This window comes from Marmota marmota, unplaced genomic scaffold (genome assembly GCF_001458135.2).
Source record: "Marmota marmota marmota unplaced genomic scaffold, marMar, whole genome shotgun sequence".
Classification (NCBI taxonomy): Eukaryota; Metazoa; Chordata; class Mammalia; order Rodentia; family Sciuridae; genus Marmota; species Marmota marmota.
In genome coordinates this window covers 6003578-6027958 of record NW_026000240.1, presented here as the reverse complement: position 1 = coordinate 6027958, position 24381 = coordinate 6003578, and the positions used below count along the sequence as shown (strand labels likewise).

Sequence of the window (24381 nt, the reverse complement as noted above, 5' to 3'; positions counted from 1 at the left end):
CTGAACTATGGAGTTTAAAGAGCTTCTGGATTGGGGAACATCCATGTGCTGAGAAGGTGATGTACCCCAATTCCATGGGAAAAGAAGCTCCCACACTCAGGAACTCTAAAGGATTCACTCTCATGTGGCTGCTTATCTGTATCCTTTATCCTTTCCTTTATTAAATAAGAAGCTGGCCAATGTGTTTCTCTGAGTCCTAGCAAATGGTTAAACCTGAGTCAGGGGTCATGGAAACTTTGATTTATAGCTGGTAGGCCCAAAGTATTGGTCACAACCTGGACTGTGTGTTTGGTATCTGAAGTGAGGGACAACCTCAAGAGATTGTGCCCTTCACCTGTGGAATCAGACATGAACACTGGTTAATGTCAGAATTGAACTGAATTATAGGATACCCATCAGAGTCTATTGGAAATTGTTTGTGTGTCCCACACAGTTTGATGGCAAGGATGTGCTGAGTGTTGAGTAAGATAGGAGAAAAGAGACTGTATTTTTCATTAACACACCAGCCTACACATTGCATCCAGTTATGTCTTCCTAAATCATAAATAGTTTCTGTACAGCTCAAACCTTTAGTGGCCTCTATTACCAAACAACTAATGTGTAAAAAATCTTTCACCTATTCTTCGTGACCAACCTTCAACCAACCTTACCTCCTGCTTTCCTTCTTCACCACATGGAGTGCCAGGAGGAGAAACTATGTCCTCTCCTTGAGCACACACTTCAAATGGGGCTTTTATAACTGTTTTTAAGGTTGTATGTCATTCAGCATATGGTCATTCAGCAGTAGTTAAGATTCTAATGGAACACATTAAAGAAAACAGCATAAAGTAAGGCCAAGACACACATAAAAGTGTTCAAATGGTAGCACCATTTTATTCCAGTTTTGGGTGGTGTAACCTACATACTGTAAAGTCTACCCATTTTAAGGGCACAACTGATGAATTCTGGTAAACATATCCTGCTGTGTAACCCCGCTGCAGTCCAGATATGGAGCAGTTTCATCTTCCTGAAACATTTCCTTTTGTCCCTCTGTCATCCTTTCCTTCCCTCTCCCTCAACCTCAAGCAACCTGTGATCTTTTTGTCACTATGATTTTGCATCTTCTAGAGTTTCACATAAATGGAATAATATAACTCAACCCCTTAGTCTCTTGAGTTTGATTTCCACTTCACATTGATTTTTTGGAGTTCACATATATTATTGAACGTGTTATTATTGTGTTACTGTTTGTTGTTGAACAGTATTTTATGCTATGAATATGCCACACTTAATTGATTTTTGCCATTCACCAGTCATTTTCAGTTTGGAGCTATGAGGAATAACACAGCTATGAACTTTTGTACACATGTCTTCCTGAGGACATGTCTTCATTCTCTTGGATACATTACCAGGGGTGGGAATGATGGGCTGGGCATGAGTGCATCCACCCATCTATCCCTGACAACGGGAGAGCACAGTTGGCTGGGGAAGTCCAGGGCCCCGTGCCTATCCCACAAGCTGGAGAAGAGCCCAGATTCTCAGTATCTTCATGGTTCAGAGTCCGAAGTCAATAGTAACATATGAGCTGGTTGGAGGCCTTTTACCTCCTAGGGCTTCACACAGGCAGTTACCTTAAAGAGAAATCCCGTGACTCAGCCCACAAAGGACAAAACTCCCATAAAATGTAACTTCCACTGAAGATGAGCCCACAGACCAGAATTACAGAAACATGAGGATGTCTAGCTCCATACAGACAGTCTCCATAAAGACATGCCAAAAAAGAAAAACCCAAAGAGTAATCTTAGAGGTACTTTAGAAATAAATGTTTAGGGCTGGGTTTGTGGCTCAGTGGTAGAGTGCTTGCCTAGCACATATGAGGTGAGGCACTGGGTTTGAACCTCAGCATCATATAAAATTAAATAAATAAAATAAAGGTATGAAAACTTTTTAAAGGTGTACATTTAACCCATTGAATGTTTAATTTAATTGTTGTGCTTTTATTTTCTGCACCTCCTCATGTGTGACTCTTCTCTTGTTTGTTGGAAGCATCCACACAACCAGAGAAGAATCAGAACTATTATAGTAGAAATGCAAAGACAAAAGAATATTTGCTTGGGGGAAGTTTTTAATTCTAAAAGAAATTATAGAGAATCAAGAGGGAAGAGCTGAAAACACAGAGCATCAAGCCTGGAAAGGAACAGACCTGCAGGTTACCCTGTCCCCTCCCACCAGGGAGGGTCCCTAAAGAAGGCCTAGACAAGGTAAGCAAGGAGGTAGAAATGGGCTGAGGCCTTGAAAACAGTTAGGGGCCTGCCCCTGAGAGGACTTGACTTGGGAAGGCCACAGGAAGATGAATAGAACCTGCATGTATGTGGAGGCTGTTCAGGGTGGTCTGTGAGCCAGGGGCCTAGGAAAGCTGAGCCAAAGTCTTCAGATGGCTTGTGGCTTCATGAAGGAGCATCATGTCATCATCAATCTGCTGGGTGAAGGCATCTGATGGAGAGTATATAAAGAATTCCTTATACTGTAAACTCTTTGGTTCCTATTTATTACATGGTCCCCGGCAACTTCGCTCCTAGATGTTGTCTGGAGAAATTCCTACACAGGTACAAAGGAAGATAATGCAACTTTCTTTATAAGGGTGAAGCCATAGAAACAGCCAAAATCTTAATAATAGGAGAATGAGCACATGCCATATACCAGTCAGAACAATAGATCTAGCAGACAGCAGCAGACAGTCATGAAAGGAACTGGAGACTTTGCAAAACATGTAGAGTAAGAAAAGAGCAAAACAAAAAAGATGGTAAGCATACAACTTAAGTTGAACTTTTAAAATATGCCAGGCATGGTGGCACAGCAGCTGTGTAATCCCAGCAGCTGTGGAGGCTGAGGCAGGAGGATTACAAATTCAAAGCCAACCTCAGAAACTTAGCAAGAGCCTATGTAACTTAGAACTTGTTTCTGAATAAAATATTTTAAAGAGGGCTAGGGATGTGGCGCAGTGGTTAAGTGCCCCTGGGTTCAATCTCTGGTACAAAATAATAATAATAATAATAATAATAATAATAATAATAATAATAATAATAATAATAATTTTATTATTAAATTATTATTATTATTATTTTAAAACACCAAGTAAAAGCATAAAAATGGGCTAGAAAAGTACCAAACTCACAATAACTTACCTCTATAGAGGGCAAGGTTGGGGTGGGTATAATATTTCATTTCTTCAAAACAACTACAAAAAGAAAAATAATGATGTGAATTAAATAAGACAAAATGTTTAAAATCTTTAGTTCTGAGTAATAGAAATATACTTTGCTATTGCTTTTCTGTAATTGAAATGTTTCTAGAAATTAAAAGTGAAGTACACATATCCAGATGAAGTCCTCCCTACAGATCCTTTTATTGTCTTCACAAATTCAAGTAAATTGTGAACAACCAGCCTTGATGTTATTTGAAACTATTCTTTTTAAAAAATATATAAAATTTTACACTGGAGGTTTTTAAAGATCTGGAGACTGTGGTTTCGCATGTCGGATTGCAGAGGGCGCAACCGGATGGAATCAGGATGGGTACCGAGAACACAGGGAGGCAAGTCTGAGGCTCGCTGCGGAGTGACTCCCGAGCTCGCCCACGCTGGTCCCCCCACCCGCATCCTTCCCAGTTCCACTCAACAGATCCTCTCAAGAAAGCAAGAAAACTCGCTTCGGGCAAACTCCTTTTCCCGCGCCTCTTTACTCTTTGTGGAAGTGAGCACATTCTATAGGCGGAGCTTGTTTGCTGAGTTGCTGTTAAAACTTGTCTCCACACTTACCTGAGCACTTGGCTTCCAGCACCCTGCCTGGCAGACACTAGCCAAAATGATACCTGGAGGCTTGACTGAGGCCAAACCTGCCACTGAAGAAATCCAGGAGATTGCTAATGAGGTGAGTTGGTGCCGTTTCAGGAAAAAGTTGGATATAAATCTCAGTTCATCGTTTGGTCCTGTGTTAAAGGTGTGGGTGAACATGAAAACCAGGGTGTTGGTGAGAAATGTGGCTTTATCCAGCTTTCATGAAGCTAAAAATGGAACACTGAGCTTTCAGACAAAACCTGGAATAATCCCAACACTTGCCAGAGAGACCTCCACCAAGTCACTGTTGCTTGTCAGAGTCTCAGTTTCCCCATTTGTTAAATAACAATTTGTTTTGGATTAGGTCTCTAAGGCTTTTACTTAAATGTATGACTCTAAGATTACCAATTCAGTTATTTATGAAATTTTTCCAATCTTGCTCAGTGAAAACAACAGGTAGTGGAAGTCTAAGGCTGTTGACAATTTGATATACTGGACTTTAAATGCACTTCAGGGAGATGATTTTTAAATGGAATGAATGAAGAACAATATTGTAAAGGCAGTCAATTACAGACTTCCTTCATATCTGCCTGAATAGACAGTGTTGCAGTCCTTTAATAGTTAGAGGATGATTCAATTAGGAAGAAATAATATAGTATATGGTGATTCCAGGATCTTATAGACCACCAAATTGATTATGGTAAGAATAGGACTCTAAATGTTTTTAGCAAACTGATATAGTTCAAGTGGTGAATGATTAGCTCTCACCTAAGTTTGTAATTTATTGCCTCATTTTCTAATCCTTCTTGTTTTTGTTTTGTTTTTTTCCTCTGAATCATCATTCGATGACATTATCTGGCAAACTCGATCGGCTATCTTTGTGAGTGGTAGAGATAGGATCGTTTATTTTTTAGGGCACTGAGAGCTCTAGAAGAGTCCAGATGCCTGGAATTCTACCACTCATTCTTTAGGAATAAATATTTCTTTTTCAGAAGTTTGTTTATTTAACATTAGACCTTTTTATTTTTGGAGAATATACTAAGTCATTAATACTTTTATTCAAATCCCTATATCATATCAGTGTTCCCAAACTTGAATGTGCCCGAAAGTCCCTGTGGGTCTTGATAAATTGCAGATTCTGACTCAGGAGGTCTGAGTTGGACCTGAGATTCTGCATTCCTACCAGGATTGCAGGTGCTGCTGCTGCTGCTGCTATCCAACCTCGCCTTCCTACAAGACCAGAGGTATATGTTATCCTCCAGGGCCCTGGGAGATGAGGCTTTTAAAATAGGGTACCAAAATCAAAGTTCTCAATTTCATTTGGAAAAGTCTCCTGCCCCACTAATCTCAGAGCTGTTATGACTAAACCAAAATAAGAATGTGTGTAAACATGACTCAAAATTTAAAAAAAAAGAAATATGCCTAGGTAAGACACCATAATTGTTTATTCAAATTTTTGTGTGAAATCATCCCTGAATCCCCAAAATCCCCGGAGACTCTGTAGGAAGCAGAGCTGTAAGGAGATAGGGAGCAATAGACATTGGAAATAAAGAAGATATAGAACATTCCAATGATGTTTAAAAGCCTATCATCTTAGTTAGACTCATTACCATTTTTAATTTAAGTATGTGTGTGTGTGTGTGTGTGTGTGTGTGTGTGATAGAGAGAGACAGAGAGAGACACATGGGGTCTCACTGTGTTGCTCAGGCTAGTCTTAGACTTGCAGACTCCAGCGATCCTCCTGCCCCTGCTTTTCGAGTAGCTGGCACTGCAAGTGTGTGCCACTGAACCCCGAGAGAATAATCTTTTAAAAAATAAGAAGCTACTGGAACGCCTTGCATTGTTAACAACACCATCCATGAGCCCTGTCTTAAATTACAAAATTAATTCGACAGTGTGTTTCTTGTTGTGTACCTCAGGCTCCAACTTTGTCAGAGGTATCATGGGAAATAGTTGTTAACACTGCTACCTCAGCCCATAAAGGTGCTTTGAAGTTTTAAAAGCCTTGACCTCCATTCGATCTCACATTTGATCTTTATAACCCAGGAGGTAGAGAGGGCATTATGTCCAATTTTCAGATGATGAAACCATCAAAGTAGCTAAGAGTCACCTGATTAAGAAATTAGGCTCCATCCAGAATTTTTTACTACAGGCCCCTTCCTCCACACAGCATTAGCATGTGGAGAAGCTTCAGGGGTGCAGGAAACACACAGGGGAGGAATAGCAGGGCAGACTGGCCTTCTCACTGCAGGCTCCAGCCTCACATTGAAATCATTATGAGAAACACACATGGATGAAGCATTCGGTAGGTGTATTTCTTGAGTGTCTCCTAGGTGTCTAGCATTGTGCTAAATATCATAGATGCTACATTAAGGTTATAAGACATGGCCCCTGACCTCAAGGAGCTAAAGGGCAATGGGGGAAGCCCAGATATCTAGAATATTAGCCAATTAAGTTCTTTTCATGATCCTAGATTTTGGACCAGCAAGGATGTTAGAGATTGCTTGTCAATCCTCCTGACCTTATTACCTTCAGGTGAACACTTACTGTCCGGGTGCAGCTCCTCAGCTGCTAAACTCTCCTTTGTCTCTCATCTGCCCTCTGTGGTAGGAGATAGCCTTAAGGGACAATGTCCAGATTAGTGTTGGAAGGTATAAGAAGTCAGTAAACTATACAGTTTAGGAAGCACTTTCACATCCATTATATCAATTATTGCCCTACAAACAACCCCAAGAGGCAGATGTTATTGAAAGCACCTGATGAGTGAGGACATTCAATCAACTCCTCCAAGATGATAGAACCGGTTGCATTCCCAGGCAGGGCTAGGCTAGTGGGTAGGTGTTGGTCATCAAACACCTACTGTGATGTGACGGGGTTCCAGGGAAGACCTCCACTGCCTGTTGTTTACTTTGTAGGTTTTTTTCTTTTCTTTTTTTTCTTTTTGGTACTGGCAATTGAACTCTGGGACACTCAACCACCGAGCCACATCCCCAGCCCTATTCTTTTGTATTTTATTTAGAGATAGGGTCTCACTGAGTTGTTTAGCACTTTGCTTTTGCTGAGCCTGGCTTTGAACTCATGATCCTACTGCCTCAGCCTCCCGAGTCATTGGAATTACACCACTGTGCTCAGCTTACTTTGTAGTTTTGTTCCTTCAACTTTTAAGTGCATTTCTATTTTTAAAATCACCTGTTAAAATGCAAGCATTTTTCAGCTTTTAAAAGAATTGATGATTCTGAGGTTCCTCTCTCCTTATCTGGAAGCTTCTTAATGGAATACCAAGTAAAGGGAGAAGCCCACTGGAGTGGGAGGGAAAGAGGAAAGGAAAGGTCATCACAGGAGAGAGCAAAGTGGCACAGACAAGTAGCAACTGCAGATGCCAGGAGCTGACAGCTAAGTGAAAGAGAGATGTTGGATGAGTTCAGAAAGAAAATCAATCCAAGGGCTGAGAACTGAGAGGATTTATTTTTGAAGGCAGAAGACAAGACAATAGAGATGGAATGGATTATGTACTGAGAGACTCTGGAAGAACTTGAGTCTGAGTATTCTTGGAAGACCTCTCTTCCAAGACTCTCTGTTAGTTGATAATCAGTCATTGCTCTTTCAGTCTTTTCTATTTGGGGAGACAAGTTGTCATAAAGGAAAACAACAGTGGTCATCTCATTCAGAAGGTGCTGATTATGTAGACAACACTGTGTGAACTGCTCTGGCAGGCAGGACAATAAATGGTCCCTGGCCCCAGGAAAATTTATAAAACAGAATGGAGGTAAGAGAGACACATGATGAAATAAAGAGCCATACATGAACCTAACCATGAAAAGCTATGATATATGTAATAAAGGACCAATGGATGGTCCCAAGAGCAGAAACCTCCAGATCCATTATCTTGAATCATATATAAATAACACTGGATTAGAATTCAGTCTGAGTATGTTTATGTGAAGGAAAGAAATCTTATTTTAATAATTATTTTTAGAAATAAGGACTATTATTACACATACAAATATGCATGCATACCACACCCCACCACATACCTTTAAGTCACTAGCCTACTGAACACCATTCCTGGCAAACACACAAAACATGATTTTTGTATGCCAGTACGCCACACACACATATCTGCATGCCATCCTGGACACACCCTGGAATTCACATATCCTGGTTCTCACTAACCCCAGCCACAGATTTACGTTCCCCTCTCCTACCTCAGCCTCCTCCTCATCAGTCACCTCTTCCACTGCCCCACACCCGGAGAACCTGCCATTCAGCCACACCAGAATCCTCCAGGCACTTACCCTCCCATCTCCATCAGAACAAGCTGGGGCCCACTTGGTCACGCTTCCATGACAGGTGGTTTCATACACTCCTCCACCCCTGATTTCCATGACCCTGTGAGCTCCTGGCATTCCAGGCCTCAATTAGAGATCACTCCCATGGCCGCCACCTCCTCCTCAGGTTCTTCTCCAAGATCAGAGATCTCTGCTCAAAGAAGATGAGAACCACAGAAAACTCACCCATCACAACTCCGAATTCACACCCTGGGACTAGCACATTCCTTCAGTCCAATTTGTTCTTCATTTTTGAGAAACCCATACCTTCTGGTCTCCTCAGTTTCTCAATCCCTCCTGTCCTCCCATGGTCCCTCCAACAGGATGTCTCAGTTCCTTCCCTTCTTGGAAAACTGCAAGCATCTGGTGCCCCAATTTACCTTTTCCCAGTTGGATCTCACCCCTCCCTCCAGTCTTAGACTCTGTCCTCCTTTCTTCAGCCAGTCCCTCCATTCTGAGCCAGCTGACTTCAGTTCTTCATCCTCATAGTCCCTCCTTTCTTCAAAATGTATCAGGTGACAAATGTCCACAAGACATGCCCTACAAGTCCCACCATGTTTTCACACAACTACCCACACTCTCCTTTCTTAATTGGTAAAAATTTCCAACATATGGCCCATCCATGATACCACCATCATCTGTATCCATTCTCTGCATAGTTCATGTGTTTCTGAAGATGTTTACAGATTAGGGAAATTTGCCTGAATGATGGGTGTCACGTGATCCAATCTTCAGATCCTAGAAAACAGACAACACACCAGGATTTATGCTTTGCAGCACTAGGAAAGCTTGAACAACTCTGGAGTAAATCTATTTTACCAGGTGCTCCTCCATCATGGCTTCCTTCTTTTGACTGGGGGCAAAGTGCCAAACCCACACTGTGCCCTCCAGTGTTTCGGCTACCAATGCACATGGCAGGCTGAGCAAGGGAAACTCCAATTTAGGTTCAACACAAGATCTGTCCATACCAGCTTCCTGACCATCACTCACAGCTGGCTTTCATCCTCCCAGTGTCCATCCTTCTGAATTTCAAGGTTTCACTGACAAGCTCCCCCGTTTGCGCCTTTTCCTACTCCCCTGCTCAAATCTCATCACCCAGGTCCACAGCATCTAACACTGAACAATGCAAATCTTTTCTACTGGAAAGTGAGAAAGAAGGAGGCTGAAGATTACACATCCAGTGAACCAGAAAACTGGAGCACACCATGTGACAGGTGCCACGGCACCAAGGAAATAAACCAGAGCACTTAGCATGAGCCCTGTCATGGAAAACTCTGGACTTACGATCTGCACATACCATGGAAAGGTCACAAATTTGAGGAAAGCATCTCAAGTCAGAAAGTAAGGAAGCGCTCACAAAACGATGGAGCCATGTCGAGAAGCAACAACAACAACATGATAACAAAGAATAACTTTTAAAGTAAAAGAAATACCCACAGTCATATTAATAGAAATAATCATTGAATAAATGAATAGGAAAAAGGGGACAGGTCTTCCTTCCAGTAGAATTCCAGTTAACAGATATACACCACAGGAAAAATTGCTATCGGTGAGAAACATCAAATGATAAAATTGGTGGATGAAAATCTGGTGAAAAATAGGATAGTTGAACATGTCTCCTCGCTAAATTTATATTAATTACAAAGGAGGGAAAATAGTAACTTTACTGTGGCAGAAACTGGCAGACATCCTAAGTGATCCACATTACCATCAGCATTAAGGAAACATGCAGTTCTTGCGGGGATGCAGCAGGAGCACATTAGTTTGCACCATCCTTCGACAGATGTGGATCACTAACAGAGAGAGGATCAGACAAACCCAAACTGAGGGACGTTTGGCAAACAGTTCAGTATTCTTCAAAAGTGTCAAGATCAATTGCCAGGTTTCTGTTCTTGCGACTAAAAGGCTCAGGGGTCACTCCAGTTAAACTGGGCTAACTGGGCTGCACTAAATAACCACACAAGGGACACAAATACCTTTTTCTTTGGGGTCGCTGTGATGGCTCCTCTGACCTTAAGAGTCCGCAGGAAGAGAGAGAGCGAGAGCACTTGCTGACCCCTTTTATTGAGGAGAAGCTATTCAAATGAGGCAAGAGGTCAGGTTTCAGGGGGCTGAGTCTATCTTCATGATGTCCACTGTCAGCAGGTTGACTGACATCTGGGTAGGCCACATCCAAGGGCACAGTAAGAGAAGGGGACACACACAAGGCACTTCCATGGAAGATTCTATCCTAAACAGGAAAAGAGTTTATATCACAAAGGAACAGGTGAGCGTAGCTTCACCCATGGGGCTATAGCAAGACACACCCATGCACGAGACACTGTCCCTCGAACCCAAGAAGGGTGGGGAAAGCTCAGCCACATTTCTGGGGAGTGTGACTCAGTCACATGTGATGCTGGTCTCCCACAATCAACAACAAAGACCAAAGAATGGAAGAGACCAGGGAGGTGTGCTAACTAAATGCAGTGTCGAATCCTGAAGCAGAAAAAGGACATTTTGGGGACAACTGGCAAAATTCTAATAAGGTTTATAGACTTCTTAGTAGTATTATACCATGTTGGTTCCTGGTCTTGATGATTATGTTATAGATATGTAAGATGGTAACATTAGGAGAAACTGTAAATACTATAAAGGAATTCAGTATATTATTTTCACAACTCTAAGTGTGAAATTATTTCAAAACAATTTTAAAAAAGAGGTAATAATTATTGCTCTTTCTTTTTTTAACTAATCAAAGGCATATATAACTGTTGGAGCTTTACCAGTCAAAATGTTCCTATATTGAATTACCACATAGATTTGATGTTCATTCAGCCTAAAGCAACAAAGTTTGACATTTTAATCCGTGTAATGTTTTTCGTTTTTTTGGCACTGGGAATTGAAATCAGAGACACTTAACCACTGAGCCACATCCCTAGTCCTGTAGCCCTTTTTATTTTTTATTTTAAGACAAAGCCTAGCTAAGTTGCCCAGGCTGGCCTTGAACTTGTGATCTTCCTGCCTCAGCCTCCCAAGTCACCAGGATTGCAGGCATGCACCACCACACCCAGTTTAATTCATGTAATCTTAAAGATAAATGTTTTCTGTTGAAATATGGGAAACAGCTCACAGATCTCATTGTCATCTTTGAGGACTATTAGGAGCATGAGTTTCCCAGAATTTTAAATCACATAAATCAAGCCAATGTAGTTTTAGTAATTTGTTTCCTCTTTTCTTTTTTTAAGGTTAAACCACAGCTTGAAGAAAAAACAAATGTGACTTATGAACAATTCGAAGCTGTAGAATACAAAACTCAAGTAGTGGCTGGAATAAATTACTACATTAAGGTTAGAGTTCAATATTCACTTTAGCACTCAAAGATATCATATTTCTTCTTTGCTGTGGTGTTTCTTGTTTCACATAATAATTTCACATACACTTTATTGCTTCTGGCTGTCCTAAGTGAAGATGCCTACCACGATACCTTACAAGTGGTAGACTCTGAAATCTGGCAAATGGTGTTGTATTTAAACTACTTTTTCCCTTGTGAATTTAGCTTGCGTATATTGATTCTTAACTTAATTTCTAGAACTTGTATAGGAAAACAGTTCCTAGATGTTCAGAACACATTTATCTTATGGCCCTGGTTGCTTCAGGTTTATGGTGGGAGGGCCCAAAGGCCTGGGGCCAAACCGGATGGTGTCTTAAAGGGTATGTTCCTCAGAGCTTTATGATTCTGTATGTCCAAATAAAATGGATCTTTAAAATGGCTTGAATCATTAGCTAGGAAAAAAATACACACCACTTTTGCCCTTAACTAAGTATTTTGATTAATATAACTTAAATAATTATTTTTACAACTCAAGTAGATCAAACTACTTAAATAAGCAGTGGCATATTTAAAATATTGGTTTTATAGCTATATCAAAAAGTTAAGTGATGCATTGACCCAGTTCTAATGGAAGACTTTTCTTCTAATTTTTTTTTTTTTTTTTTAGTTGTTGATTGACCTTTATTTATTTACTGATATGTGCTGCTGGGAATAGAACCCAGTGCCTCACACATACTAGGCAAACACTCTACCAACTGAGCCACACCCCCAGCCCTTTATATTAGAGACAGGGTCTCATTAAATTGCTGAGGCTGGCTTTGAACTCGCCATCCTCCTGCCTCAGCCTCCTGAGCCACTGGGACCACCTGTGTACACCATCACACCTGGCTAAAAATCCTTTCAATGTTACCAGAGGGGAACCAATTCAATAAGCCAGCCAAGGATATATGTGGGAGCCACTCTTGTTCTTACATATTAAAAAGATGACAATTCTGATTTAAAGAAGAATTACACTGCTGGTATAGCTCAGTGACAGATCACTTGTCTAGTATGAATGAGGCTGAGTTCAATCTCCAGCACTGGAACAGCAACAATAGCAGACATTCAAGTGTATTTACTTATTCTTTACTTAGCCATTTAACCAGGACACAGTATGGTTTATTTTTCTTTAACAACAAAAAAAACTACTTAAAATATATATAAAAAATTAATATTTACAGTAAGTGAAATGCAATAGGTGGAACTAGTCAGTTCAGCATAAGAAAGTTATGGGCCAGTCAGGTGCAGTGGCACATGCCTGTAATCCAAGCTGCTTGGGAGGCTGAGGCAGGAAGATTTTGAGTTCAGAGCCAGCCTCAGCAAAATTGAGATGCTAAACAACTCAGTGAGACCCTGTCTCTAAAATAAAACCAAACAGGGCCGGGGATGTGGCATTCAATCCCCAGTACCCACTCCCCCCGAAATAGAAAACTATGAGCCCGGTACAATGGTGCACACCTATAATCCCAGCAACTGGGAGGTTGAGGCAGGAGGATAGCAAGTTGAAAGCCAGCCTCTGTAATTAAGCAAGGCCCTAAACAATTTAGTGAGACCCTGTATCAACATAAAAAATAAAAATAGGGCTGGAATGTGGCTCAGTGGTTAAGTGCCCCTGGGTTCCGTTCCTGGTACAAAAGGAAAGAAGTAAAGGAAGGAAAGGAGGGAGGGAGGGAAGGAGGAAGGAAGGAAGGGAGGGAGGAATGAAGGAAGGAAGGAAGGAAGGAAGGAGGTTATGATACTGGGTTATATAGGCGAATCAATTCAGTCCTACCATATCTGGTCTCCTGGCAAATACCGGACCCAGGTGAGACATATGTGAGGGAAACCCTTTTGTATCCTCAAAAACAATGCCATCATTTTGTCCTTTCTCAACCTTTCTTCACAGCTGGAAAAGAAAGTTTTCCAGTTAAAAATGCTTTTTTTTCAAAGATAGGAATCTTTCCATCAAAACTAAGATCATTTTAATAAGTTAGGATTAATACAAACGCATAAATATCACATATTTACTCCCTTATACATTCCTTTAAAAGCTCATCAAAAATGACCTTGAAAGTCTCTTCCCTTGACTCTGCTACCCTGTCCTATCCAAAGTTCCCTGCTTACTTCCTGTAGTATGGCTGTTGATTCCTTTGAGTTGAGCTACTCTCTAGATTTAAGATCTTGCCAGTGACCTCACCATCCCTTAGTGTCTTGCCTTCCTATCAAGAGGCAGGGTAATAGAATGGAAGGATCACAGCTTTTGGTTTCAGACCATCCTGGGTTTGAACCATTATTCCACTCGTTCTACTAGTCAAAGCCTGTGATTAAAGGCTGTCCTCTGAACCTTAATCCCTAACCTGAACAGTGTGGATAATAATCTCTGACTGCTTACACTCTGCCAAGCACTGTTCCAAGAGCAGGGCGTGTCCATTTCATTTAATATTCTCAATCTACTGCGGTGACCAGCATGATAAAACTAGCAGGTTCCAGCAACGGGTGATGGGAGATTGGAAGAATAAAGACTCACGTACTCAGATCTTGAAGATAAACAGCTGGGATTGGGTGGAGCGCTGCTCTCAGAGAAGAAAGTCTAAAGAATTACACCAGCAATCTTTATTATATATGTCTCATTAATCAGATTTAGGACTATGCAAGCATTATCCTTTGTATTCATGAAAGTTACAGAGTTGGCAACATTATTCAGCTTATTTCTCAGTTACATTCTACAGTTGCAATGTGAAATGTTAGGAGCATTGTGTAGCTCCCAGGAAAAGTCCATTGTTTAAAGTTACTATTATGCGGGCAGAGCTATCAAGATTATGATTGTTTTAGCAAGAGGATTCCTGTATTCCCAGGAGCTGTGTAAAGTAGAGGCTGTAGGACTCTAGCACACAGCCTCCCCATGAAGGACATTACCATAGCAACCAGGCATCCTGCACCTTTGCACAGAAACTTTCCCAGGCACCAAGCATACCACAACTATGAAGTCATCATATACCCCAATCTCAGACACTGGTCTCCCAATCACTGTCACTGCTCTCCACAATCTATGGGAAAGTATCATCTGCTTCTATTGTACCACTGATGAAAAGATTGAACCCTGGTTAAGTAAAGTAACTAACCAAGGTCATAGAACTGTAAGAGCAGAGCCAGGATTGGGACCCAGAGCACTGGCTGTGCTACCCCTAATATTGCTTGCAAAGGTTGATGCCCTGTTCTAAACATAAAATAAGTGCTTTAACAAAACTACACTGTAGAGTGAAAAGATGTTGGAATCTAACAGATCTGGGTTTGAATTTGAGTTCTACCATTTGCTCACTGAGAGATTTATAGAAAATAATCATCTCTTTATATGCTTCTGCATCTGTAAAATGGATATTGTTCCAAATGCAGGTCTGTAATAACAAGTAAATATAATCAGGTGTATAAAATGCTCCTCACCATCTTATAGTATCATAATAAATTTTGATAAATGGCATTTGTTAAAATTAAAGTAGAAAGGGATAGAAGAGCACAATAGATACCATATAAGACAAAACTTTTATTGTCCTAACCAAGAAACAAAGTGGAAATCCTTGCTGTGGTTTTCCAGGTCCTGGATTCATGCCCAAACTACCATCTCAACCTTGATATCAATGACTTTAAGATGGCTTCAACTTTACAAGGGAGGCTGGCCACCCTGCTCCCGCTCAGTCCTAAAACATTCAGTGGGTGTTTATAAAAGTAGGTTCTAATACAGTAGAGGGATGGAAAACATACAACCCAAAATTTTTCAGCATTTCTGATTTTCTAATGTTTTTCAGCAATTCTGATTGTCTTCTCTCTTATCAAGTAATGTGGCAAACAAAGTATCTTAATTTATAAGTTAAAAAAAAAGGATCACCAAAAATATAGGCTGCCCCTTGTTTCTGCTCTGTGCATCTTTGGGGGAAAAATGCTACTCTGAGTTGTTATTTGTACCCAGATTATAATAAAAAAACATATAATAAAATAAAACTAGGACTTAAGCTTCTTGTAATGCCATTAGCGTGCCCTTTCTCATAAAATACGATGGAAGCTGAGTGTAGGAACACTGGCCCAAGTCTAGAAACACTGTTCCAGAAAGGCATAGTGCAGTGAGGTCTTCCTAGATCCATTACTCTTTTCCATTGTATAGATACATATGATAAATTTCCTTTTCCTTTTTTGTCTTATGCCTTTCAGGTGCGAGTAGGTGATGATACTTATATGCACTTGAAAGTATTCAAAGGTCTTCCTGGACAAAATGAGAAGTTGGTACTTACTGGTTACCAGACTAACAAAAGCAAGGATGACGAACTGACTGGCTTTTAGCAGGACATTCCAAAAGGGATCTGATTCCTTCTTCTGGCTACTGATTAATGATACTGATAAACCATCAATAAAGAAATATTCCTTTTCAAATACATTATTTCTTCAATTTTTACTCATTTATTGTATTAAATATAAGTGACCTTTTCTTTCTCAAAATCAGTGTTATTACTTTAGGGTAGAAATTCCGTGTAAATTGACATCAGTTAGAAACCTCATAAAAAATAGCCAGGCCTCTGTACTACCTCCACGCTAAGGATTACTAAGGTACATAAGCATTTGGCACTATTATGTTCTCCCAGTGAACTTCCTCATTATAATTATGAAATATTCCTTTCTTTCTCTAGTTGTAGACCTTATTCTGGAGTCTGATACTAATGCAGGTACCACAGTTTGTTTTGGTTGCTATTTAGTGTTTGTATGATATAACTTTTTTTTTAACTTCTACATGGTTTTTTCTTAAAATAATGTTTATTATAGAAATATGCTTCTGTAAGAAATTAGTCTTAACTATTATATTCCAAAGTAATGTGGTAGCCTTTTATTTTCTTCTTGATTTTTTTTTTTTTTTTACATTTTTTCTTTAAAAAAAAAAAGTTATGGGCTGGGGTTGTGGCTCAGAGGTAGAGTGCTTGCCTAGCACATTTGAGGCCCTGGGTTCGATCCTCAGCACCACATAAAAATAAATAAATAAAATAAAGGTATTGTGTGTAACTACAACTAAAAATAAATATTTTAAAAAAATAATAAATAAAGTTAATAAACATAGGGGTAAAAAAGTCAGGCCTAACACAATTGGCTAAAGAATGATGCTGTCCCTACTCCCTTAAGATGCTGGGCTATCAGATACTCAGCCTCCTTATTCTTTGTGGTTACTGAGAGCCCAACATTCCATCTCCACTCTCTTTTTTTTTTTTTTTAATTTTTTTATTGTTGGTTGTTTCCATCTCCACTCTCATACTTTAAAATTAAATCAGGTATTTCACAAAACATATTTTTATTTTAAAACAATCTTAAATGTACAGAAAAGCTGAAATAAACCTTTTTTCCCCCCAGATGTTAGAGAGTCAGTTATCTATGGTGATTCTCTGTCATAAATACTAGTGCTCACTAGTACAAATAATGATGTGCATGTTCCACAAAACAAGTATATGAAAAAATGCTCATCATCTCTAGAAATTAGAGAAATGCAAATCAAAACTACTCTAGGATATCATCTCACTCCAGTCAGAAGGGCAGCATTATAAAGACAAACAACAATAAGTGCTGACGAGGATGTGGGGAAAAAGGCACAGTCATACATTGCTGAAGGGACTTCAAATTGGTGCAGCCAATCTGGAAAGCAGTATGGAGATTCCTTGGAAAACTGGGAATGGAACCACCATTTGATCCAGCTATCCCCTCTCCTCGGTCTATACCCAAAGGACTTAAAAACAGCATGTTACAGGGACACAGCCACATCAATGTTTATAGCAGCAAAATTCACAATAGCTAAACTGTGTAGCCAACCTAGATGCCCTTCAGTAGATAAATGGATTAAAAAATGTGGCATATATACACAATGGAATATTACTCAGCAATAAAAGAGAATAAAATCATGGCATTTGCAGGTAAATGGATGGCATTAGAGAAGATAATGCTAAGTAAAGTTAGCCAATCCCCCCAAAAAACAAATGACGAATGTTTTCTCTGATATAAGGAAGCTGACTCATAGTGGGGTAGGGAGGGGGAGCATGGAGGATTAGATGAATTCTAGATAGGGCAGAGAGGTGGGAGGGGAAGGGAGGGGGCAGGGATTAGCAATGATGGTGGAATGTGATGGACATCATTATCCAAAGTACATGTATAAAGACACGAATTGATGTGAACACACTTTATATACAACCAGAGATATGAAACATTGTGCTCTATATGTGTAATAAGAATTGTAATGCATTCCGCTGTCGTTTATTTTCTTAAAAATCAATAAAAAAAGAAAAAAAAAGGTTATTCTCCTACATTTGTGAAATACAACCATCAAATCAGGAAATTAACACTGATGCTCTGGTAAAAATGGGAGTTCATAACCCACTTGAATCTAATGTATGAAATATGATATGTCAAGAGCTTTGTAATGTTTTGAACAACCAATAAAAAAAAGAAATTTTACATGAGTTAAAAAAAATTAAATTAAATTAAATTAAAAAAAAAAAACACTGATGCTCTGCTGACACCATTCAAATTTCCCCAGTTGTCCCAATAATGTCCTTTATTACAAAAAGAACCAGTCCAAAACCATATGTTCTATTTAATTGGCACTTCTTTTTTAAATAACATTTTGAGATAATTTACATACCATACAATTCATCCATTTAAGTGTACAATTCAGTGGTTTTTTAGAATGCTCACAAGTGTGTACAAACGTCACCAGGTCAGTTTTAGAATATATTTATTATCTCAAAAAGAAACCCGTACCCTCTAGCTATCACCTCCCTATCTGCTCTACTTCCTGCTTCATCATCCCTAAGCAGCCACTAATTTTCCCTTCTGTCTAGATTTACCTATTCTGGACACTTCATGCAGAATCACATCATATAGGGTCTTTTGTAACTAGTAATTAGCATCTTTCATTTAGCATGATGTTTTCAAGATTCATACATGTTTTAGCATATTTCAATATTGTATCCCGCTTTCTATTTAATGGAATAATGCAAAATTTATTCTGTAAACATATTAGCATATAGCACATTTTCATTATATATTGAAAACTCTAGTTGCATACATATGCTGTACAAAGTGTTGTGACTTCTGAATACAGTGTGGAATGATTAAATCCAACCAATTAACTCATCCATTCCCTCAAACATTTAATGTGTTTTGTGATAACATTTGAGATCTATTCTTTTGGTGATATTAAAACATGCAGTACTCAATTATTTGCTATATTCATCATGCTGTGATTAGATTTGTTTTTTTAAACACCCAAATCAAACTTAATTCTCTTGTAAAACTGAGATTTCAGACCCTTTGGTTATCCTTTCCCTATTTCCTGCCAACCCCCAGCTTCAGGTAGCCACTATTCTACTCTCTGCTTCTAGGAATCCAGTTGTTCCGGATTCTACGTATACATGAAAAGCATGAGATACTTTCGTTTCTGTGTTTGGCTTATTTGACTTAGCACAATGTCCTCTGATTGCACCCCTGCTGTCCCTGGTGAATAGTATTCCATTGTGTATACATATCATATTTTCTTTTGCCATTCATTCACTGATGGACACTTAGATTGATTCCATAATCTATTAGTGGGGATAGTGCTGCAGTGAATATGGGCAAGGCCAGGAGTAGAATTACTCAATCAAATAGTAGTTTTATTTTTTGTTTTGTTTTGTTTTTTCGAGGAATGCTCATACAGTTTCCATAATGGCTGAATTCATTTGCATTTTCTCCAACAGTGGACAAGTATTTCTCATCAGGCTTCCCTCAGCTCCCCAGCTACTGAAGTGCTGCTATTCCTTTAACAGCTACAGAAAATGGTGCAGGTGCATGTCCTGGTTGCAGATGCTCTGGCTGCCCCACACCACCCGCACCACAGCAGGGTCCTCTCAGCTCCCAGCTCACACTAGCTGGCCTACGCCCAACCTATAGTGTTCTTTTTTTGTAATGAGTTTGTCTGACTTTGGTACCAGTGGATGGTCTCATTAAAAAAAAAAAAAAAAAAGTCTGCAGTTTTCTACTTCAATTTTTTTTGAAAAGTTTGTGGACAGTTGTTATTAGATTCAACCAAGTCTGGAGTTTTTCTCTCATGGGAGAATTTATTACTGGGTCAGTATCCTCAATTTTCTATTATTAGACTGTTAATTCTATTAATAGATTTTCTATTTCTTCATGATTCAGTCTTGGTAGGTTATGTGTATAAACCTAAGAATTTATCCATTTCTTCTAGGACACCCAATTTTTTTTTTTTGCATGTAATTATTCAGGGTAGTCTTTTACAATACTTTTTATTTCTGTGGCATTAGTTATAATGTTCTTATTTTCATTTGTGAATTTTGAGTCTCTTTTTCCCCCTCGGGCAGTCTAGCTAAAGATCTGTTAATTTTTAATCTTCTCAAAAACTAGCTTTAGCCTGGCACAGTGGCTCATGCCTACAATCCCAGCAACTTGGGAGGCTGAGGCAGGAGGATCACAAGTTCAAAGCCAACCTCTGCAACTTAGTGAGACCCTGTCTTGAAATAAAAAAAGTCTGGGATATAGATAGCTCAGTGGTAGAGTACCTGTAGTTTCAATCCCTAGTACACACACACACACACACACACACACACACACACACCCCAACTGCTTTTGCTGGCGGATAGGGGTGTAACTCAGTAGAAGGACTCCTGCTTGGCATGAATAAGACCCTGGATTTGATCTCCATCACCCAAAACAAAAAGGGGGGAAAAAAAAGCTTTTGCTGCATCCCACAAGTTTTGGTATATTGTTTTTTCCCCTTTTGAATGTCTCAAGATATTTACTTACTTCCCTTTTAATTTCTTCATTGACCCATTGGTTGTTCAGAAACACATTGCTTAACTGCCATTTGTGGATTTTCTGAAATTCCTCCTATTATTGATTTCTAGTTTCATACTGTTCTGGTTCAAAAAGATACTTAATAGGTTACTGATCTTCTTAAATTTGCTGAGACATGTTTTGTGGTCAGATGTATGATGCATTCTGAAGAAAGCCCTATGTGTGCTGCAGACAAGGGCATGCTCTGGTGCTGTTGGATGGGGTGTTCTGGATATGTGTTAAGTTCATTTGTCCTAGAGCATTAAGCCCAATATTTCCTTATTGATTTTCTGTCTGAATGATTTGTCCAATAAAGTGGTGCAGTCCCTTCCTATTATTGTATTTCAATCTCCTTCTTCCTTCAGATCCTTTAATATTTGCTTTATATAGTTAAACATTTCATTATTGAATGCATGTATAATTGTTAAATCTTCTTTATCGATTTACCCCTTTATCATTATATGTCCTCCTTTGTCTCTTTTTACCAGTTTTTAACATGAAGTCTATTTTGTCTGATGTAAGTATTGCTACCACTGCTTTCCTTTGATTTCCATTTGCTTGGAATACATTTTCTACTCTTTCACTTTCAGTCTGTGTGTGTCCTTAAAAGTGAAGCAAGTCTCTTGTAGGAAGATTACAGTTGGTCTTCGTTTTTAATCTATTTATTCACTCTTTTTACTGGATAATATAATCCAGCCACATTCAAGGTAATTATTACTAGGTACTGATTAACTACTGCTATTTTGTTAATTGCTTTCCCATTGTTTTATGGATACTTTGTTTCTATAAAGAAGGTGGAGGCAATGAGGAGAGAACAATGACTTTAGCACTCTAAAAGTTTCTTAGAATACCCCAGAAGTATTCTGCATTGGTCAGAATGGTCTCATCACTACCTGGGGCTGCAAGGGAAGCTGGGCACAGTACTACTCTAAACAAAATCAGGATTCTATTGGTAAGGGGGAGGAAATATAGAAAAAGTAGGAAATTTACAGTGTTTTATCTATTCCAAGAACTGTGCCGAGAACCATAGTGCCAGCTCTAGACAAAAGAAGAAAGAGATAAACCAGCATTTTAACAGTGCTGATTTTACACTGAAGTGGGAAAAATCATTCAACCTATAGCAATTATTTTCAAGCACCAGTGGATTAGCTTATACCTCTTTAATGCACCAGGAATTGCAAATTCACCTAGGCCAAGTACTCTCCCCTTTCACAGGGGTGCCCTCAGCTGGCCACTTCATTAAGAATCTGATAGCTATCTTTGCTTAAACCTTTTATTACATTGAGGACTTCTTCCTCAACATAATTCTGTGGGATAAAATAAGGTTTGCTCTGGAAATGCTTAAGTGATCACTGCATTTTCCTTATTTTTCCATGTCTAAGCTCAATAAAAGGAATTTTTTAAGGATCAATCAAATTAATCAAGGGTATTCTACAAGACTACACATAGAAATAACAAGTAACCTTAGTAATCTCTACCATGTTTGATTAGATCACATAACTCTGGATAGAAAATTCATTTTTTTTAAATTTAAAATGGGGCTGGGGATGTGGCTCGGGCGGTAGTGCGCTCGCCTGGCATGCGTGCGGCCCGGGTTCGATCCTCAGCACCACATACAAACGAAGATGTTGTGTCCGCCGATAACTAAAAAAAATAAATAAATAAATATTAAAATTAAAAAAAAAATGTTAAATTTAAAATGGGACTACACTGTTGATTCATCTACTGTTTACAAGTTATTTCTGAACATGTAAGGCATTATACTACTACAGTAACATTAGTACCTTATCACTCCATTTGAGAATTGATACCTTTGCAGCACAACATATAAAGAATGACTTATTAGAAAAATTCCCTTTTTAATTACTACACTTATTTGGCATATTTCGATCTTTAAATTGTCTTTTCAAAGACAAGGGCATTATGTTCTCCAGTCAGCTGAAAACAATCATTTGCAACCCACCCCTCACCTGTATCCCTGACTTCCAAATCTATTTCTTTTCTTTAGGTGTTGGGAGTTGAACCCAGGGTTTCACACTTCCCGGGCAAGGCCTTCACCATTGAGTTACATTTCTAGCCCTTTTAGAGAAAAGGTCTCACAACATTAAATTGCCCAGACTGGACTTGAACTTCCAATCCTCCTGTCTCAGCCTCCCTGATTGCTGGGATTATATACATGCACCACCATGCCTGGCTCAGAGCTATCTATTTTTTGCATGAAACTTTATTGCATCTTATCACACTATGTAACTTAAATCTTTACTATTCTCTCCCTTAGCCAAGTGTAAGCTCTTTCAGAGCAGGTTATTTTGACATCTTGTTCAATGTCGTAAAAATGGTGGCTAATATCTGAAATATGCTAGCCATTCAGATATTTTTAAAAATTTGCAATGCATTTGTTTCTTCATATGGCTATCTTCTGCTTTGCCAAGGAAAAGCCAAATTTATTCCTGAACTTTCGCACATTTTGATTCTTGTGAGTGTATCTAAATCCTATCTTTTGAGCAACAAAATCGAATCAACTCATTGTAAGGCAGTAATTACACAAGACATTTTGTTTCAGCAAGCAAACCTTGGAGCGCAATGTGCCATTTTCTTTCTTCATGTTTGAGGCTTTAAATGACATTCTTGGGAAACTAAACCTATTCATTTGTATTATTGTGCTCCACACTGCCTAATTGCACATTTGTCATAATAGTCTATTACATGGGATGACTCAGGCATCCTACCAATGTAATTGGATTACCTAAGGGGTATTTTAGGAAAAAAAAAAAAAAAAAAGACCTGTAATTCCAGAAAGGTCATTTAGAGTTCCTCCCAAGGATCTGAATTCTCCTGAGCAGCATGAGAAATTTTTTGGCACCAGGGATTGAACCCAAGGGTGCTTAACCACTGAACAACATCTCCAGACCTTTTTTGAGTTTTATTTAGAGACAGGGTCTCATTAAGTTGCTTGGGGCATCACTAAATTGCCAAGGCTGGCTCTGAACTCCTGGTCCTCCTGCCTCAGCCTCCCAAACTGCTGGGATTACAGGCATGCACCACCACAACTAGCTAGATCTTTATTTTCATTCTTGCATCCATCAACAACACTGGTAATCTGGCCAGGGGTGGCACATCCTGTGATCCCAGGGGCTCAGGAGGGTGAGGCAGGAGGATTGCAAGTTAAAAGCCAGCCTCAGCAATTTAGCCAGGCCCTAAACAACTCAGTAAGACCCTGTCTCTAAATAAAATACAAAAAGGGCTGGGGATGTGGCTCAGTAGTTAAGCGATCCTGAGTTCAATACCAAAAAAACAAAGGGGGCGGGTGCTGGGGTTGTGGCTCAGTGGTAGAGTGTTCACCTAGCACATGCGAGGCCCTGGGTTCAATCCTCAGCACCACATATAAATAAATAAAATAAAGATATATAAAAAAAAATTGATAACACATGAACTTGATAGAAAATCTTTTTCACTGCTGACCTTAGGGAATTTATCTTGTTGGAATACCATAGTCTCCACAAACATAGTCTAGACTCCCCAGTACATCGTCTGACCCATAAGTCCATGTTTGGAATTTTGCTGAACAGTGAGCACTTTGTTCATTTCCAAGTGCATAATCTGATGTTCAACATAATAAAGACACAGGCCTATCAGAGATCCAGATGGTCAATCTAACAGACCAGAGCCAAGTGGCTTGCGTTCAGATCATTGTAATGGGCAGAATCCTAAACTGGCTGCCTAAAATGTCCCACCCTAATCCCTCACGCTGTGAGACACATTTGTGACTGTTACAAGGCAAAAGTGATTTGCAGATATAATTGATTATAATAAATTGAGGATCACGTCAGCCTAATCACATACAGTCTTTAAAAACTATTTACCTGGCTTGTAGCCAAAAAGGAGATTTAACATAATACTGCCAGACTGAAATAGAGGTTGTCTGGAGAAATGTAGGTGGTTTCAAGGAGCTGAGTGGTTGGTACCTGCCAGCCAGCAAGGAAATGGGAACTTCAGGTCTACAACTCAAGGATCTGAATTCTGCCTACAAACTCAATGAAATTGGAAGTAAAATC

At 39.3% G+C, this 24381-nt stretch overlaps 1 protein-coding gene and 1 long non-coding RNA gene across 6 annotated transcripts; one reads left to right on the top strand and one right to left on the bottom strand.

Moving 5' to 3' along the window:
- Nucleotides 1–2086: 2086 nt before the first annotated feature.
- LOC107143248 lies at nucleotides 2087–10179 on the bottom strand. Of its 5 annotated transcripts, XR_007344081.1 has the most exons (6): nucleotides 8962–9454; nucleotides 8523–8880; nucleotides 8110–8293; nucleotides 6362–6432; nucleotides 3165–3966; nucleotides 2087–2577 (listed from the first exon to the last, which is right to left on the bottom strand). It is a non-coding gene; the product is annotated as an uncharacterized LOC107143248 (long non-coding RNA). The 5 variants fall into 5 exon arrangements; XR_007344083.1 differs by lacking the exons at nucleotides 6362–6432; nucleotides 8962–9454 and adding an exon at nucleotides 10119–10179; XR_007344080.1 differs by having other exon boundaries at nucleotides 3165–6432.
- Nucleotides 3765–15896, top strand: Csta (cystatin A). Its single transcript, XM_015486872.2, has 3 exons — nucleotides 3765–3908; nucleotides 11367–11468; nucleotides 15674–15896. The coding sequence occupies exons 1-3, from the start codon at nucleotides 3843–3845 to the stop codon at nucleotides 15800–15802; spliced, it is 297 nt and encodes a 98-aa protein (XP_015342358.1). The 5' UTR covers nucleotides 3765–3842; the 3' UTR covers nucleotides 15803–15896.
- Nucleotides 15897–24381: the final 8485 nt, after the last annotated feature.